Source organism: Musa acuminata, chromosome BXJ1-8, assembly GCF_036884655.1.
Source record: "Musa acuminata AAA Group cultivar baxijiao chromosome BXJ1-8, Cavendish_Baxijiao_AAA, whole genome shotgun sequence".
Taxonomy (NCBI): domain Eukaryota; kingdom Viridiplantae; phylum Streptophyta; class Magnoliopsida; order Zingiberales; family Musaceae; genus Musa; species Musa acuminata.
Window position 1 is genome coordinate 43,151,726 of NC_088334.1, and position 18,363 is coordinate 43,170,088.

Sequence of the window (18,363 nt, forward strand, 5' to 3'; positions counted from 1 at the left end):
CGTTCGTTCTCAAGTTAATTCACGTGACCACGCATCAACGATACGGCCATTCTTCCCCAGAACTATATCCACTTCGCAATCTCACTACCTGTCTCGTTGTCTTTTCGTGGGACCGTGACATCTTCCAGTTATAGTGCAGGTATAATTGAAGGGAAGAGAATTATTTTCGCAATATAATTGCTCAATGACACCGTTTCTCTCGGCTCCGTGTTCTCCGTCAGCAAGCTAACCCAAAGGCCACCGAGCACAAGAAAAACGAGGGAGAGAGGTAGTGCGAGCGGAATTGGTATTGGCTAATGGAGTCCTCTCTTCTCCTTCTTCCGTCATATCACTTCGGTCTCATGTCTGATGCTATTCATAAAGCAGAGAAGTCAAATAATCATCCTCAGCCTCTTCCTCTTCATCCATTTCATCCCAAAAGAAGATAATCTTTAGGTAATCTCTCTCCTCTCTCTTTGATAAATCTGTTTTTTATCTCCCGATCTGGTTCTTAATATCTTTCGATTGTATCTGAAATATACGAATATGAAAATCGATTTATGCTACCTATCGAGTTTAGGTTTCTTGAAGCTCCAATATCCACCTCCAACTACCATGCGTTGCTCGGAATTTGAGATCAGTCGGGGCCCGGAAGATATTTGATCTTGTTTCTTAGGAGAATAAATCGTTAGATATAACGGAGCTACCGATTAATTTCTATTGATCTTTTCTTTGAAGGGGCAAGTGGTGAGGCAGATACCTCTGCTGCTCAGGGGTTTTTCTTGGAGATCGTTTTGAGACTATCAAACCGAGTAATTTGATATAGGAAGCTATTTTAGGATATTTGGAAGTTCGGTTCAACATAGAGGCACTTTGTATTGATTATTCATGAGAAGCTCTGCATGTGATGGTCTGTGAATCTATACCATAAATTCCTGAATCCAGTACTCTGTTGCAGTTGTTATATGAATCTTCTTCTTTCTGTATTGTCTTGTCCACCAGTCTATAGTCATATAGAAGTGAAGATTTAGAAGGAAATGAAGGGTCCATCCATTTATCTTCCTTCTCTAAATTTGTAAGGATATGAGAGTCATGTTTGGTTACGGATCAAAGAGTTAAAACTCACAGAGATCTAATTGATGAAGCAGTAATCGATATAGGATGTTAACATAGCACTGTTTGATGAATAATCTTATAACATTTTCTCCTCAAGACAATCTATATCTCGCTTATCGGAACAGCTGCATCAGTTGCACATATTTTTGACCGTGAACTTGCAGATGATAATATGAGTCTATCATTGAGCCTTTCATACTAGGTTAAAATGTAATGTTTTTTTCCTATATGACTTGTAAATCTGGATAGATTTTAATTACAAGCATCATATCGATTTCTTTTTTCTTTTTTTGATATATCTAATTAGTTCAGTGTCTGACAATTATTCATGGTTTTTCTTCTTTTAATCTGTTTCTTTTAAAATGTGTAGCCTTGTTCTTATCAAATAGTTTATTGAAAAAGTCACAGTAAAGGAAGAATATGTCAGTGATCCTTTATGAATGATTTTGGTATATGCCTGTGGCAGGTAGGCACATAGATGATATACTTTGCTGAATGGTCGAATACCAACAAGTAACCGCTTTTTTTCCTTATGGAACAGGTAACTATGGATTCAAGACTAAACTTTTTACTACTTGTGCTGGTAATCAGCTTTGTCTCTACAAATGCCAGGAGTTTGGTCACCTTAGATGACTTTGGTAAGTTGTTTATAGTTTATCTATGTGAACTTGAAAAGTACAATATTTGTACATTAAGGGACCCTTTTTAGTTGGTTGTCTTCTTCTTTAAGGTGCCTCTTATCTGTTATTTTTCTGGTTCATTCTTTCAAGTAATTTAGCTAACCGTTATGGCTAGTAAATTTTCACTATATTATAGAACACAGTATAAGGATATATATAAGATCTAAGCTTATGTGGTTTCATTAACCTGACTTGTGGTAACTTCTTTGTTCACTTAATTCTTATAATCAGTGAGATATTACATGTGGGTTATTGCAATTGTTTACTATAGTGCACAATCTCCAAGCAGATTTGATGACTAGTTGATTCAATAAGGATTACATTAATTGTGTCTATGAGTAATAAAAAAATTACATAAAAGAATATGCCCTACCTTTTGCAACTAACGTGTAAATTCATGTCAGTTACAAGTTGTATTAGATAAGTACTTTAAACAAGATAAGATCTTTAAATCATTCAAATTTATAGTTTTATTTATATTCTATGTGCTTCTTGATAGGAGTGTAGATCTACTGAATAATAAGTTAGAAGTTATAAAACATATTACATATATGATGTAACAATTTTCTAATTATTTAGATCTTTTACGTGGGTCTTTTCTCACCACTAGTTGTTGCATTGTTTGACAATCTTCTATGGGCTTGTACCAGAGATTAAATTAGCATTATAATAGTTGTCAAATACTCCAAGATGTAGTCAGTCTTTGTTGTGCCTGTTAGGATCAAGAGCACTAAGAGGGGGTGGGGGTGAATTAGTGCAGCGGAAATCTTTCTGCGATTAAAACCGAAAGCTGCGTACTTTTGATAAAAATGATTTCAATGTAAAAGCCGATTTTAAGATTAGGCACAGTTTACGTTTAAACGCTGTTTACGTCTAAACGCAGTTTGCGTCTAAGCGCAGTTTACGCAGTTTGCGTCTAAGCGCAGTTTACGCAGTTTGCGTCTAAATGCAGTTTGCGTCTAAATGCATATTGCGTCTAAGCGCAGTTTGCGTCTAAATGCAGATTGCGTCTAAATGCAGATTACGTCTAAGCTCAGATTGCGTCTAAGCGCAGTTTGCGACTAAGCGTAGTTTTACGTTTAAACGCAGATTGCGTCTAAACGTAGTTTTACGTCTGAAAGTAGTTTACGTCTAAAACACAGTTTTACGTCTAAATACAGTTTGTGCAGTTTACGTCAAAAACACAGTTTTACATTTAAACACAGTTTGCGCAGTTTACGTCTAAACGCAGTTTTTACGTCTAGACGCAGTTTACGTTTAAGCGTAGATTTACGTCTAAACGCAATTTCAAAGGGATCTGAACTTGGAAACTTGTTCGTAAAAGCGCAGAAGACAGTTTTGCAGAATCAAAATGTAAACGTAAACTGTAATGTAAATCTCGTACGAAAACACCGATTTACGTCTGAATGCGGATTCGGAAAGATCAGCGCTTAGAAACTTGTTCGTAAAGGCGCAGAGAGCAGAAGCAAAGTAGGAGGTTTGCAGTAATGATAAAGTGCTCAAAATAAACGCAAACCAGAGATTTAGAGTGGTTCGGTCAGTCTTGACCTACTCCACTTTTGGCTTCCTCCACCGGCGAGGTCACCGACGTCAACTAGGGGCCTTCCTTCAATAGGCGAAGGCCAACTGCCCTTTTACAGTTTCTCTCCTTTTGACAGGCTCAGGAGACAACCTTCACAGATCCTTTCTCTCCTCTCTTTACAACTCAGAATTTGAAGAACAGAAAGAGGAGAACTTTAGGACTTTACACAAATTTGAGCTCTTAGAATCACAGAAAAGATCAGGAATTCGGTGTGGATCTGTATCTTTTCAGTGCTGAATGGGTGGGGTATTTATAGGCCCCAACCCAATTCAAATTTGGAGCTCAAAACGATCAAATCCCGGAATTCCGGGATCAGGCGGTTGCACCTCCTGACTGGAGAGGTTGCACCGCCTGGCAGAGCTCGAAGACTGAGCCCAGGCGGTTGCACCTCTCTGTCAGGGAGGTTCCACCGCCTGAGTCTGGCTCGGAGACTGAGCCCCAGGCGGTGCCACCTCTTGATAGAGGCGGTTGCACCTCTCTGCCAGAGCTCGAAGACCGAGCTCAGGCGGTGCCACCTCTCTGTCAGGGAGGTTGCACCGCTCAGTCTAGCTCGAAGACTGAGCTCAGGCGGTGCCACCTCCTGGCTGGAGCGGTTGCACCGCCCAGTCTCGCTGAAAGACTCAGCCCAGGCGGTGCCACCTCCTGGCTTAGGCGGTTGCACCTCCTGGTGCAATCAGGGTCCGAATGGTTAGCTCCATTCGGCCCAATTTCGATTTTTCAGGGGCCCAATTGCCCCAAGATTAAGCTAATGGGATCACCTCCCATTTTCTAGCTTAACCAATGTGCTAACTACGATTAAATCTAAGACAATTCCTGCAGCTTTGCTTCGGTGCGTCAATTGCTTCTTTCGGCGAGTTTCCGACGAACTTCCGTCGATCATCCGATGAACCCTCGGTGATGCTCCTGCGGACTTCCGGCAAACTCCTGGACTTTGCGACGATCCACTTGGCGAGTTCCGACGAGCTTCGCTTGGCAAGCTTCTGGACTTCTCGGATCTGTTCCCGCAGAACCTCCGACGACCGTCCGAACTTCCGTCGAACTCTCGAACTCCCAACGTGATCATGAACTTGACTCCGGCGCAACTCCTGCTGCTTGTCTAACTTTCATCGTAGTTAATCCTGCACACTTATCTCAAAACTTCGATCGAGACAGTTAATCCTAAGCAATTAACCAAGTTGTCCGACATGTCATTGGTCCCTCGACGCTTCGTCCGATTCTTCGGCGCATCGTTCTCTCCTGCAGCCTATTGCCCAATCGGCCAGTTGACTCCGCAACTCCGATATCCTTGGCACAATACCCGCTCTTCTTGGCCCGATGCCCGAGTCCACGGCCCGAAGCCTTCTGTCGATACGTCGACCGATCCACCGGCCCGATGTCCAATCTTCTGACATGTTCCTTCGGCACAACATGATTTTCCTGCTTTAATTGTCTCATCCTGATCGAAGCATCCTGCGTCACTCAAAACGCAGATTAAATCATAAACATATATCAAGTAGTTTCATCATCAAAATACGAGATTCAACAATCTCCCCCTTTTTGATGATGACAACCACTTGATGACGGAGTTAAACTTAACTCCCGGAGTTTAAACAAACTCCCCCTATCAATATGCCATATTGATAGAACTTTGAATTCAAACTGAATTCAAGTCATTGCAATATTCATCATGAATACTTGCAACATATCATCATGAACTTATGCATAAACTTATGCATAACATGTCATGTCATCAACATACTTCTCCCCCTTTGTCATCAACAAAAAGGAGAAGTACCACAATCAAGTGTTTGTGATATTGGTTTAACTTATTGCATGAAAAACATATTATCAAGTTTTATCATCATGCAAGTTTGCTAATATCAAATATCAACATGAAAAATTGCGATGTAAGCTTTTGATATCATAACGCAAACATTTCAGGTGTTTATCAATTGTAGCATTTAATCACATGGTAAGATATCAACGCATAAAATTACGATACAAGTTCTTGATATCTTAACGCATGATGTAATCATAGCATCAATTCATATATCTCTTAATGATGCAAGCATTGCAACAGTGTTCATAGCATCAATTCATATATTTCTCCCCCTTTGTCATCAACAAAACGGAGAACGATATAAGCAAATTTTAAGCATAATTGCTGGTTGTTATGTATGTGAAATAAATCCTTGCAAGTAAAAACACTTTCATCCATATTCATCAAATCCATTTCTCAAAAAATATTTTTCACATGATGTGTGTATGAGAGATGTATTTGCTAGTTAATTACATATGTCAAAAATCAATGATATGAACTAAACTTGATATGACATATGCTTGTTAAGTTTGGAAGAGAGTGAACTTGATATGTTAGATTCAAGAGAATCCGAAAATGAAATTTGACTCTTTCTTCCATTCGGACAAGGTTTTGCTATAGATATTCAATTACAATCATAAAGATAAGACATGCTCATCATCATGGTAGTATGATAGCAAGTTTACCATATACAAGCTAGCAAAAAATTTCTACATTTTAAGGCTCGCAAGCTAGCAATTTTGAGATGTTCAAGAAAGCAACTCTTGCTTCTTGAGATATGCAAATTTGTCAAGTTTTGCTAGATGTGCAAGTTAGCATTTTTGCCTCTTGAGATAGGCAAGATAGCATATTTGCTTCTTTTGAGATAGCAACTTTTCGCTTCTCTTTAGACTACGAGCTAGCAATTTTTACGATGTACAAGTTTCACAATATACAAGCTAGCAAAAACTTCGAAAGCAAATGCAAGATAACTTTCTTGTGTAGGCTCATGATTATTGCTTCCTATTGTAATGTGCAGGTTGCAAGTCTTGCTTCTTGAGATATTCAAGATGGTGATGTTCAAGAAGACAACTTTTGCTTCTTGAAATAAGCAAGTTAGCAATATCTGCTACTTACGATAGGCAAGCTAGCAATCAAGTTTTTGCATCTTCTTGACTTGTACAAGCTAGCTATCTCCCCCTTTGTCATTGTCAACAAGGGAAAAACCCTTTACATCAATTTCTAAATCATGACAAAGGTAAGTAATCATTCTTATTTGTGCATCATTATAGTTTCAATGCACAAATTCATTAACATTACATTTCAAAAAATTTTATGCACGATACCGAAAAATCAATCATCATCATGAGTATATCAAACATGATATTCAAGCATTCATGATATATCATTTTGGCAACATGATCATAGATATTCAAACGATGGTATCTAGAATTCATTACATCCTATTATGCATGATCATTAACTCCTCATTTGTATTTCATGCATTATTTTATTTCATCTCATAAGAAATATCAAGAAGAGTTATTGGATGATGAGATAAATATTTTATGAATACACAGAATATCATAAGTGTTTCATGTATTCATATTATCACATAAAACATATTATCATTTTTAAGATTCATAACATGAATAACGTTATTACTATTTCATCAAAATCAATTTCGAGATTCACATAATATCATGAAATCATTAATCTCGATAAGATGGGAAAAGCATTTTCTTTTTAAGTGATTCTTTTAACACATCATAAAAAAGAAAAACTCATTCATAATTCAAGATATCATAAATGAATTTATCACTTGTATTTCACCAAAATCGAGAACTCTAGAGATAGAAAATGATTGAAGCATTTAATCTGATTGAAGCATGATTCATATTTAAAGTGTAGCATTTGTCAAATCTGAAATCATCAAGTATAACTTTAATATTTTCATTGCAACATTAAGCAAGGTTTCATTGAACATAATTTTGAATAATTCTTATAAATACTTAAAACTTCTTTAGTTTTAATTTATATGATTGACTTTATAATAGCATGCTCAAATCTTTATTCTTATGTCAAAACCATACATCATATTTAATAAACAAAGACAATGAAAAATATCAAGCCTTCCAGACAAAAGCCATGTATCGTCATTAAAAAGCAATATGAAAATCATCAAAATATACATTCTTGCTTCTCAAGCACATAAATAAGATTAATCTCACTAGGTGTAAAATCATTAGATTTCTATCTTGCATTAACATAAGACATGCAATTTTCATTATCATTTTCAAAATTACAAGCATGATCATATTTTTGCATTTTCATTATTAAATTATTAAAAATATAATTTTCAAGAAAATTTAAAGAAAAAGAAAAATGCATCATGAAAAGCATCATGTAATTTCGAAGTAAATTAAAGGCATTTTGATTACCTCAGCGTCGAAAGGCGTAAAGGCGTAGTTTGCCACCTCGCCTTTGTTGATTTTCTCCTCGTCTTCGGAGGAGCTTGATTCATCCCAATTTTTGTTCTTCTTCTTGCGTTTAAAGCAAGTAGTTCGATTCTTTTTGCTTTTTAATTTTCGTTTCATTTGTAGTTTAAGTTCACCATCACTTGAGCTTATGCTCGAGTGGTCTTCAAATGTTCTATGTCCCAAATCCTTCCTGTTCTTTGGAAGGTTGTTTTGTTCATCATTGTCCTCATCACTTGACTCATCGCTCAAGTGGCATTCATTTGTCCAGAGTTCCAAATCCTTCCTGTTCTTTGGAAGGTGATTGTGTTCAACATGTTCATCATGTGCATTGTGCACCATTTCATATGTCATCAATGAACCAATTAGTTCTTCAAGTGGCAAGTTGTTTAGGTTTTTAGCTTCTTGTATTGCAGTTACTTTTGAATCCCACTTCTTAGAAAGAGAACGCAAAATCTTGTTTACGAGTTCAAAGTCCGAAAAACATTTTCCAAGAGCTCTTAAACTATTGACGACATCCGTGAAACGGGTGTACATGTCGCCTATAGTCTCGCTTGGTTGCATTCGAAAGAGCTCAAAATCATGCAATAAAAAGTTAACTTTCGAGTCTTTGACTCTACTAGTTCCCTCGTGCGTGATTTCAAGTGTTCGCCAAATGTCAAAAGCCGTTTCACACGTAGAAATCCGATTGAACTCATTTTTGTCCAAAGCACAAAATAAGGCATTCATAGCCTTGGCGTTTAAAGAAAAATACTTCTTCTCCAAATCCGACCATTCGTTCGTCGGTTTAGAGGGAAGTTGAAAATCGTTTTCAATGATATTCCATAAATCCAAATTCGTCGAAATCAAGAAAACTCTCATTCGAGTTTTCCAATAAGTGTAGTCCAATCCGTTAAATAACGGTGGACGAAAAACCGATAAACCCTCTTGAAAGCCATGAAGAGCCATTTCTCTCGGGTGTAAATCCGAAATGAGAAAAACCGGGCTCTGATACCAATTGTTAGGATCAAGAGCACTAAGAGGGGGGGGGGGGGGGGGTGAATTAGTGCAGCGGAAATCTTTCTGCGATTAAAACCGAAAGCTGCGTACTTTTGATAAAAATGATTTCGATGTAAAAGCCGATTTTAAGATTAGGCACAGTTTACGTTTAAACGCTGTTTACGTCTAAACGCAGTTTACGTCTAAGCGCAGTTTACGCAGTTTGCGTCTAAGCGCAGTTTACGCAGTTTGCGTCTAAATGCATATTGCGTCTAAGCGCAGTTTGCGTCTAAGCGCAGTTTGCATCTAAATGCAGTTTGCGTCTAAATGCAGATTGCGTCTAAATGCAGATTACGTCTAAGCTCAGATTGCGTCTAAGCGCAGTTTGCGACTAAGCGCAGTTTTACGTCTAAACGCAGATTGCGTCTAAACGCAGTTTTACGTCTGAAAGTAGTTTACGTCTAAAACACAGTTTTACGTCTAAATACAGTTTGTGCAGTTTACGTCAAAAACACAGTTTTACGTTTAAACATAGTTTGCGCAGTTTACGTCTAAACGCAGTTTTTACGTCTAGACGCAGTTTACGTTTAAGCGTAGATTTACGTCTAAACGCAATTTCAAAGGGATCTGAACTTGGAAACTTGTTCGTAAAAGCGCAGAAGACAGTTTTGCAGAATCAAAACGTAAACGTAAACTGTAATGTAAATCTCGTACGAAAACACCGATTTACGTCTGAATGCGGATTCGGAAAGATCAGCGCTTAGAAACTTGTTCGTAAAGGCGCAGAGAGCAGAAGCAAAGTAGGAGGTTTGCAGTAATGATAAAGTGCTCAAAATAAACGCAAACCAGAGATTTAGAGTGGTTCGGTCAGTCTTGACCTACTCCACTTTTGGCTTCCTCCACCGGCGAGGTCACCGACGTCAACTAGGGGCCTTCCTTCAATAGGCGAAGGCCAACTGCCCTTTTACAGTTTCTCTCCTTTTGACAGGCTCAGGAGACAACCTTCACAGATCCTTTCTCTCCTCTCTTTACAACTCAGAATTTGAAGAACAGAAAGATGAGAACTTTAGGACTTTACACAAATTTGAGCTCTTAGAATCACAGAAAAGATCAGGAATTCGGTGTGGATCTGTATCTTTTCAGTGCTGAATGGGTGGAGTATTTATAGGCCCCAACCCAATTCAAATTTGGAGCTCAAAACGATCAAATCCCGGAATTCCGGGATCAGGCGGTTGCACCTCCTGACTGGAGAGGTTGCACCGCCTGGCAGAGCTCGAAGACTGAGCCCAGACGGTTGCACCTCTCTGTCAGGGAGGTTCCACCGCCTGAGTCTGGCTCGGAGACTGAGCCCCAGGCGGTGCCACCTCTTGACAGAGGCGGTTGCACCTCTCTACCAGAGCTCGAAGACCGAGCTCAGGCGGTGCCACCTCTCTGTCAGGGAGGTTGCACCGCTCAGTCTAGCTCGAAGACTGAGCTCAGGCGGTGCCACCTCCTGGCTGGAGCGGTTGCACCGCCCAGTCTCGCTGAAAGACTCAGCCCAGGCGGTGCCACCTCCTGGCCTAGGCGGTTGCACCTCCTGGTGCAATCAGGGTCCGAATGGTTAGCTCCATTCGGCCCAATTTTGATTTTTTAGGGGCCCAATTGCCCCAAGATTAAGCTAATGGGATCACCTCCCATTTTCTAGCTTAACCAATGTGCTAACTACGATTAAATCTAAGATAATTCCTGCAGCTTTGCTTCGGTGCGTCAATCGCTTCTTCCGGCGAGTTTCCGGCGAACTTCCGTCGATCATCCGATGAACCCTCGGTGATGCTCCTGCGGACTTCCGGCAAACTCCTGGACTTTGCGACGATCCACTTGGCGAGTTTCGACGAGCTTCGCTTGGGAAGCTTCTGGACTTCTCAGATCTGTTCCCGCAGAACCTCCGACGACCGTCCGAACTTCCGTCGAACTCTCGAACTCCCAACGTGATCATGAACTTGACTCCGGCGCAACTCCTGCTGCTTGTCTAACTTTCATCGTAGTTAATCCTGCACACTTATCTCAAAACTTCGATCGAGACAGTTAATCCTAAGCAATTAACCAAGTTGTCCGACATGTCATTGGTCCCTCGACGCTTCGTCCGATTCTTCGGCGCATCGTTCTCTCCTGCAGCCTATTGCCCAATCGGCCAGTTGACTCCGCAACTCCGATATCCTTGGCACAATACCCGCTCTTCTTGGCCCGATGCCCGAGTCCACGGCCCGAAGCCTTCTGTCGATACGTCGACCGATCTACCGGCCCGACGTCCAATCTTCTGACATGTTCCTTCGGCACAACATGATTTTCCTGCTTTAATTGTCTCATCCTGATCGAAGCATCCTGCGTCACTCAAAACGCAGATTAAATCATAAACATATATCAAGTAGTTTCATCATCAAAATACGAGATTCAACAGTGCCAAACAAAATCTCTTTGTGTACACCTGCAAACTATCATACTCCAAGATGTGGTCGGTCTTTGTTGTGCCAAACAAAATCTCTGTGTACACCTGCAAACTATCATACATCTTATATCTTAATTCATCAGTATTCTATTCTCTGTTAATTCATCAGTATTCTATCATCCTTAATTCATCAGTATTCTATTCTATGTTAAGTTTCAATATTTCTGTTGTTGCGTCACCAGCTATATCTAAAAGATATACATGACTTTTAAATTATCCCGAAAGACCTTTTGTTACACATTTATTGGACTAATGACGATATTGTGGTATATGCATTAATATCTCAAAAGTTCGATGTTCATATTTTCATAATTTTTTGATTCCACAATTTATTCCAGAATTATGATGTAGTTTTTATCTTCCCTTCCATTTCTTTAAAAACGTAATAATATATCACTAGTCTCTGTCATTCTATCAAATTATTTGATCATAATTTTTGCATGTTATCCTTCTACTGAGAAGGGAGTCATTTAGTTATAATTTTATCATTCTTATTCATATTAAAAACTTTGATAATTCATCGTAAGATTTCGAACTCAATCCCATCTTCACCATCTACCTTTTACAAAAAAGAAAAAAAAATATTCTACATATTAAATCAGTAATTTTAAAAGATTTTAACTAATTTAGTTTACTTGGGCAATATAATTTATTTATGTAATCCATATCATTTGAAGTGGATTGGATAAGATCAGTCCAAATCCACTTCCTACCGGATGGAGGTGGAAATGCTTATGTAAGCGTATGTCCCTCATTCAATTTATTCCTATATGAGTATCCTAGACCCTAATATATCTCAATCATGTAAATTCTCAATACTACTAGAAGGAAAAATGTCATTTCATTACTTTTTCTACATTCAAATTTTCTAGTTCTTCCTTAATTCCCCATTATCCACAAATAAGATTCATGGGTTCAACATATTTTCTTAATTATTTTCACTTATATATTTGATTCATTTAGTATGCACTTCTTCCCTTTAAATCTCTGTATATCCGTAGTAAACGAATATGGATGAAGAATATGGTATCCATCCGACAATCCATTTCCAAGTTTGTGTTTGCTGATTAAAAGTGGTTATATGTATTGTTTTTCCAACATCCGGTCTGTATCCAATCCGATTTCACCCCTTTGGTTATTACATATCATACTTATAATTCAACTTCACAGTACAAAGAAAGATGTAAAGTAATGAAAATTACTTGGTTTTTTAAAGTATATTTTGTCATTTCATCCCATGAATTGGGTATCTTTTTGCACAGTTGATAAATAAATGGGTCGGGGGATCTTTTTGCATATTTGATTAAGATTATCTGTATTTTTTTAGTTGTGCAGATGGATAACGAGGTACAGAATGAAAGTAACATTGGCAGGAATGAACAATCTTGCACACTGTGTGAAGAGTATACTTCCCAGGTTATAAACTATCTTGGTGAAAATGAGACTCAAGCACATATTATTAGTACACTTCACAAAGCATGTTCCCAAATGCATTTTCTCAAACAACAGGTATGGTATGTCTACCTTCTTGTATGAAAAACTAGCAAACTTCTAATAGGTTTTATACAAGGATGATGAACTCTTGTGCTTCGGTTACTTCCGAAATGATTTTTTGGCAGTGTATTTCGTTGGTTGATCACTATGCGCCATTGTTTTTCTTGGAACTTTCCACAATAACACCAGAGCAGTTATGTGAAAAAGCGAATCTGTGTGGGGAGACTGTGCTGGTGAATCTGCCAAAGAGTTCTGATTTCTGCACCCTTTGCCATAATATTGTCAAGGAGATTCTTACCAAACTAGAAGATCCTGATACTCAGGTACTGAAATCCTTTGCATCACGAGGTTCTCGATTGCTCTATAACATATTTGACCACATATATCCCCTGAATCATGAGCTGTTTCTCTACCAAGTTGGGGTATGATCTGCTGTGTTAATCATCGAACAATTCATTTCACTGATATCTGCGCATCATTTCTGCTCTGTTAATGTTATATGTCAGAATCTATGGATCTTGTTAATTCTTGTATCGATTGGTTATCCATATTTATCATATTAGGCAAACTGCTGAACATAAATTAAATGTAACTTTGCAACTTTTTCAGCTCGAGGTGATCAAGATGCTAATGAAGGGCTGCGAGGAAGTTGGGAGTTATGTTCAACAGGTGAGCTTTTTAATGTCTATCTCCTATTATCCGACATGACATCTGAGATGACATGTGTAACGGATTTCCTTGTATGAACAATGTTTCATGTCATCTCTTAGGACTGGGTGACATGTTTCACATTCGTTTAGGTTTTTCATCTCTAGATAGAAGTTTCTCTCTTTCATCTGAATTCAGTTCTATCAATAAACAGGATTTAAATGTGTGTCGTTGGCCTTTTCAGTGCAAGAAACTGGTATTGCAATATGTCCCACCAATCCTGATCAATGCCGAGAAATTTCTTGAGACAACTGATGTCTGCACTGCCATCTATGCATGCAAGAACAGTGAAGATCACATCACATCCACACTTGCTGATATGTGAACTATGAAAGCACAGAGGCCCGAGGGAATTGGCTGCAAATAAGCATTGTAATCACCTTAGTTGTGCAATGAACTGTACCTTCAACAAACATTGCAGATCTAAGAAAAAAATTTGGATAATTATACAACAGTGTATCTTGATCCATGGCCATCAGATTGGGCGCTTGTAACACTTGATTTCTCATGTATTCTGCTGCTCAACTTCTCTTTCTCTTTCTTCATAGTATGTATATGATTAGATAGATATCATCAATGAAATTGTGTTTGCTCCAGACTTGATTCTTCTGATGGAGTCCTTGGCCTTTTGCATTTTGGTTATCAGTTTGGTATGATTCTTGATTGGTTGGTACACAGAGATTGTATTTAGCACACAGAATTTACCGGTAATAGTTTATATATATGATAATTTTTTCAAGCAATTGTTGAAGAGAATTAGCTAAAGACAGTGTTCTGCATCCTCAGTGCAAATATTGCCCTGATTTGCGTCAGGATCATGTGTTCCCAATCTGAAAACTATTCCTTCTTTTGTCTCTTCAAAGGACAATCATAAACCCCCTCGTCTTCTTTAGTTGAGAGAGATTAGGCAGGCAGATGGAGCACTATTGGTGACAGAAGTACTTCTGGGTATCTGACCTAATCATGTTCATGGATTTAAAATCAAAGGAAGCATCTCGACATCATTGGTTTGGTACTACAAACCAATAATGATACATCATAACAATTCTCCATGGCTCCACCTTTATCTGTCATTAGCTTTGTCAAATGGGCCCTGATAATAATGCTGCACCAACCATGAGACAAGAAGAAGAAGAAGAAGAAGAAGAAGAAGAAGAATCTTGGGATGTACTCATGAAACATAGTAACATACCACGGTAAGAGAATATTCCATTATGATGAAAAATATGGAACCGCTAAGAGAATCTACTACTAATAATTGCATTTAATTTGAACATGGCAGTAATCCTCGAACAAAGCATGCATAAAAACATTCGAACAAGTTATCGAATTCAAACACAACACAGGACCACTCGAACTAGTTAAATGAAGTTTACATGCACAGGACAACAGAGTAACAGTTTAGACAACTTGGATGAAAATTCATAATCTCACGAGACTGCAAAGCAACAACAAGAAACAAAGATAGCAATGACAACCATACAGAATTTTTGGAGATCACCTAATCATGAAATGCATGAACTCTTATTACTACATCAGAAGGTTGAGGTTTTAGCAACATGGTGAAGACACTGCTGCTGCTGCTGCTCTCCTTGCCATGCCCAGACGATGTCCTTGAGGGCCGGTCTGATGCCCTGATTCCACAGTTTCTGGTACTCCAGAGTATCTCCATTTGTCTTCTTTATCTCCACCAGATGAAATGATGGAGTGACCTCGAAGATCTCTGCATCAATAGCCAGAACTCCCTTTCGCCCTAGCTTGGTTCCTTCCATTATCAACACTCCATGGTCATTCTTCTTCACCTTTAACTTCAAAAACCTCGCAACGTCCTCCAGCTTGGAGATAATGGTAGCGGCTGATTTACCAGATATGAATCTTGCTTCTCTCTTCTGGTCGGTCTCCTCAAACAGACCTGAAAGATCAAATCCAGCCGAAAGAGAGATGATATCGAAAGCATTTAAGTTGGTGAGTTTCCTCATCTGCCTCTCCTCAGTCATATCTGTATCAGGGGAGCTAAAAACTTCGTTCATATCAGGTTGATCAATTTCTTGTGTTCCTTCACCATTTCTAATTACTCCTTTATCAAGTCCTTTTCCAAACCAAGGATTTTCCATAATCTTTGCGATTGAGATCCTGGTAGTAGGATTTGGGTCAAGAATGCGTGATAGCAACCTCCTAACATCCGAAGGGAACCAACAGGGACACTTAAATTCTGCTTTTGCAATCTTCCTATACATTTCCATGAGATTTGAATCATGGAACGGGAGATAACCAGCCATGAGAACAAACAAAATCACCCCACAAGACCATATGTCAGCTTTGGCTCCATCATATCCCTTTCTACTGATCACCTCGGGAGCAACATATGCTGGAGTACCACAAGTTGTGTGGAGCAAGCCATCTTGTCTCTTAGACTCAGCAAGAGCACTCAAACCGAAATCTGATATCTTTAGATCTCCATTCTCATCGAGCAAAAGGTTTTCAGGTTTCAGATCACGGTGATAGACACCTCTGCTATGGCAAAATTCCACAGCATTAATCAGCTGCTGAAAATATCTTCGAGCCACATCTTCCTTGAGCTTGCCTTTGGCAACTTTGTTAAACAGCTCGCCACCTTTCACATATTCCAGGACAAAGTATATCTTAGATCTGGTAGCCATGACCTCATAGAGCTCTACAATGTTTGGGTGTCTTACCATCCTCATGATTGATATCTCACGTTTGATCTGATCGATAAGCCCAACCTTTAACACCTTCTCCTTGTCAATCACCTTTATGGCAACACTCTGAGAAGTCTTTATGTTCCTAGCATAGTAAACCTTGGCAAATGTACCTTTCCCTAACAATCTTCCAACCTCATACTTCTGCATCAACACAGTTCCTCTATTTTCCAATTCCATCTTATGAATAAGCTAAACACAAAACCAATATGATGTGCTCCCGCTTGTGAGATGGCACCTTCTTAAGGGCGGGATCGTCAGCGTGGGTGAGGTATCTCAACCGTCTTCCCCGATGTCGTGGTCTAACACGACATCCTTTCGAATATTCCTAGCTCCACTGTGGCATTGAGCATGGAGCGGAGACTGGATTTCATGGCGCCCTCCGATCTCATCAAGAATGAACAGTAAGAGCTTAGCTGAAGCAACACTAGCATTAATATGAGGTAAAAGTTTGTCAGCGTTCAAGCACATCTTTCAGCATTCCCTTGTGTTCCAGTTTTCAGCAGGACACTACAGAAATTAACAGAAACCAAACTTGCTTCAATTCCAAGAAACATAACAAGACTGAATTATTTTGAATCAGAGCAAGCAGGACTAATAAAGAAAAGCAGCCTTTGACAACAATGCGGAGCAACGAAAAGATATGCAAATAACAGCATAAGATAGCACAAAAGATAATCTTGCACTAGTAAAAATAACCCTTCAAACTGGAGAAGATGATAACAGGTTATTCTCCAAACTCTGCAATCAAATTTAAGACCACAGAGTTTACTAGACTTTATTTTTAAAGATTGATCTTTTTATTATACATAAAGCATAGTCGAGAGATTCGATCTATTTCAAAAAAAAATTTAAAAAAAAAATGATCATGCAGGCCTGTTTAAGAATCTATAAATGTCAACAGAGAAATGTATACTCTTATCAAAGGAATCATTAGAAGAAACTAAGCGACTCTGTTGGTAATTTCTTCGCAAAATGAACATACGATAGATTAAAGCAGCACTGTGAGCACAAAGGCTGCATCAACAGACATATAAACGAAATCCTTCGATAATAGAATAATCTCAAAAGCAGAACTCCATATCTAAACGGATCAAGATCTAACAAACTAGGTGAACATTGAAACTTTTTTCTCTAATGTGGGAAAAAAAACTTTTTTTTCGATAAATATCGAGCAAAAATAGATTTTTAGCGGATCACTAGAATCAAAATTGCTTTTATTTTGGGAATCGAAACAAAACAAATCAAAGAAATCAACAGGAAAAACGGCACGATGCAACCGAGTTGTTATCTCTATGCGCAGGAAACAGATCGGGATCCAACAAACTAGTGAATCTAGCGCCGAAATTTTCTCATGCAAAACCGGTAACATTGAACCATAAGAAGAGAAAAGAAGCTTCTATACTGTGAAAAACAACCCTTCTTTTACCAAATCATGGAGAAAAATTAGATTTTTAGCTTATCCCTCGAATCTAATTTAGTTTTTCCCGCATCCAAACACAGTCAAGGAAATCGCCATGAAAAACGCCAAAATCCGATCGAGTCGTTACCCTTACGCGCAGGAAGACCTCAGGGGAGATGAACAACGAGCCTCCGGAGATCCAAACCGAGATCCAGGCAGAGGAATCAGCGATGAGAAAGAGGAAGGCGAGAAAAGCTCAAGATTAACCCCCCTTCCTCCCCCCCCTCTCTCTCTCTCTCTCTCTCGTGATTGGCAGCCACCAACCTCTGACAACCCACAAAGTAACGTTGTACACAAATAGCCATCCTTTTCTTGAAGTGTGACAACTCGTGCCATTTGCCCCTAATTAATCTATTATGAATATAATAAGATTCATCAGCTCGACTAATCCATGTCCGCCAGTGAGGTTGGTGGAGACTAAGAACAATAATAACTCATCCAAATGACCTACTTAATCATATTTATCGAACCATGGTCTGTCTTGACGGGGGGCGAAGGGTCAGCAAAATATCGAAGCCATACGCTCGTTGTGGACCGTAAACGGTCGACTGGGGGTGGGCCCACGTCCCGTTGGCTGGCAGGGTGGCGCTTGTCCGCTCGTGCGGGACCCGGGTAGGACCCACTATGTCGACGGCGCGCGTGTCGTCGTTCGCACCCGGGCCCGCGCGCACGGGAGGCGACCTGGAAATGGACGAGCGAGTTGTGTTTGGTGATGCGTCTTGTCCGTCGTATCAATCGATCGATCTTGCGAAGCTATTAGAATCGCTTTCGTCGAAGATTGGATTCGGACAAAGAAGGTTCGACCGAATGACATAGAAGAAGGTTCAATGTCTGTGTTTGATGATAATTGTTGGGGACAATTCTGGTTATCTGCGACGTCAATTGATTTGAAAGAGCTATTAGAA

At 39.2% G+C, this 18,363-nt stretch overlaps 2 protein-coding genes across 4 annotated transcripts; one reads left to right on the top strand and one right to left on the bottom strand.

Annotated features, from left to right (window-relative positions):
• Positions 1-264: 264 nt before the first annotated feature.
• On the top strand, positions 265-13,872 carry LOC103995409 (uncharacterized). Of its 2 annotated transcripts, none has more exons than XM_009415989.3 (6): positions 265-435; positions 1,637-1,733; positions 12,402-12,583; positions 12,694-12,891; positions 13,178-13,237; positions 13,461-13,872. In XM_009415989.3, exons 2-6 carry the CDS (start codon positions 1,643-1,645, stop codon positions 13,599-13,601), a joined length of 672 nt encoding a protein of 223 aa, XP_009414264.2. In that variant the 5' UTR covers positions 265-435; positions 1,637-1,642; the 3' UTR covers positions 13,602-13,872. The 2 variants fall into 2 exon arrangements, with proteins under 2 accessions (XP_009414264.2, XP_064935941.1); XM_065079869.1 differs by lacking the exon at positions 265-435 and adding an exon at positions 744-889.
• A 734-nt stretch (positions 13,873-14,606) lies between these two features.
• Positions 14,607-17,712, bottom strand: LOC103995408 (CBL-interacting protein kinase 18). 2 transcript variants are annotated; one of them, XM_065079870.1, is made up of 2 exons: positions 17,553-17,712; positions 14,607-16,506 (listed from the first exon to the last, which is right to left on the bottom strand). In XM_065079870.1, exon 2 carries the CDS (start codon positions 16,174-16,176, stop codon positions 14,812-14,814), a length of 1,365 nt encoding a protein of 454 aa, XP_064935942.1. In that variant the 5' UTR covers positions 16,177-16,506; positions 17,553-17,712; the 3' UTR covers positions 14,607-14,811. The 2 variants fall into 2 exon arrangements, with proteins under 2 accessions (XP_064935942.1, XP_009414263.2); XM_009415988.3 differs by having other exon boundaries at positions 17,547-17,709.
• Positions 17,713-18,363: the final 651 nt, after the last annotated feature.

What these genes read in the sequence shown, in the direction of transcription:
- LOC103995409 (XM_065079869.1), top strand. An exon ending in TAGAAGATCCTGATACTCAG is followed by an intron (nt 12,892 to 13,177) that starts GTACTGAAATCC and finishes CAACTTTTTCAG; the next exon opens with CTCGAGGTGATCAAGATGCT. An exon ending in TTGGGAGTTATGTTCAACAG is followed by an intron (nt 13,238 to 13,460) that starts GTGAGCTTTTTA and finishes TGGCCTTTTCAG; the next exon opens with TGCAAGAAACTGGTATTGCA.
- LOC103995408 (XM_065079870.1), bottom strand. Translation starts at nt 16,176, where the DNA reads ATGGAATTGGAAAATAGAGGAACTGTGTTGATGCAGAAGTATGAGGTT.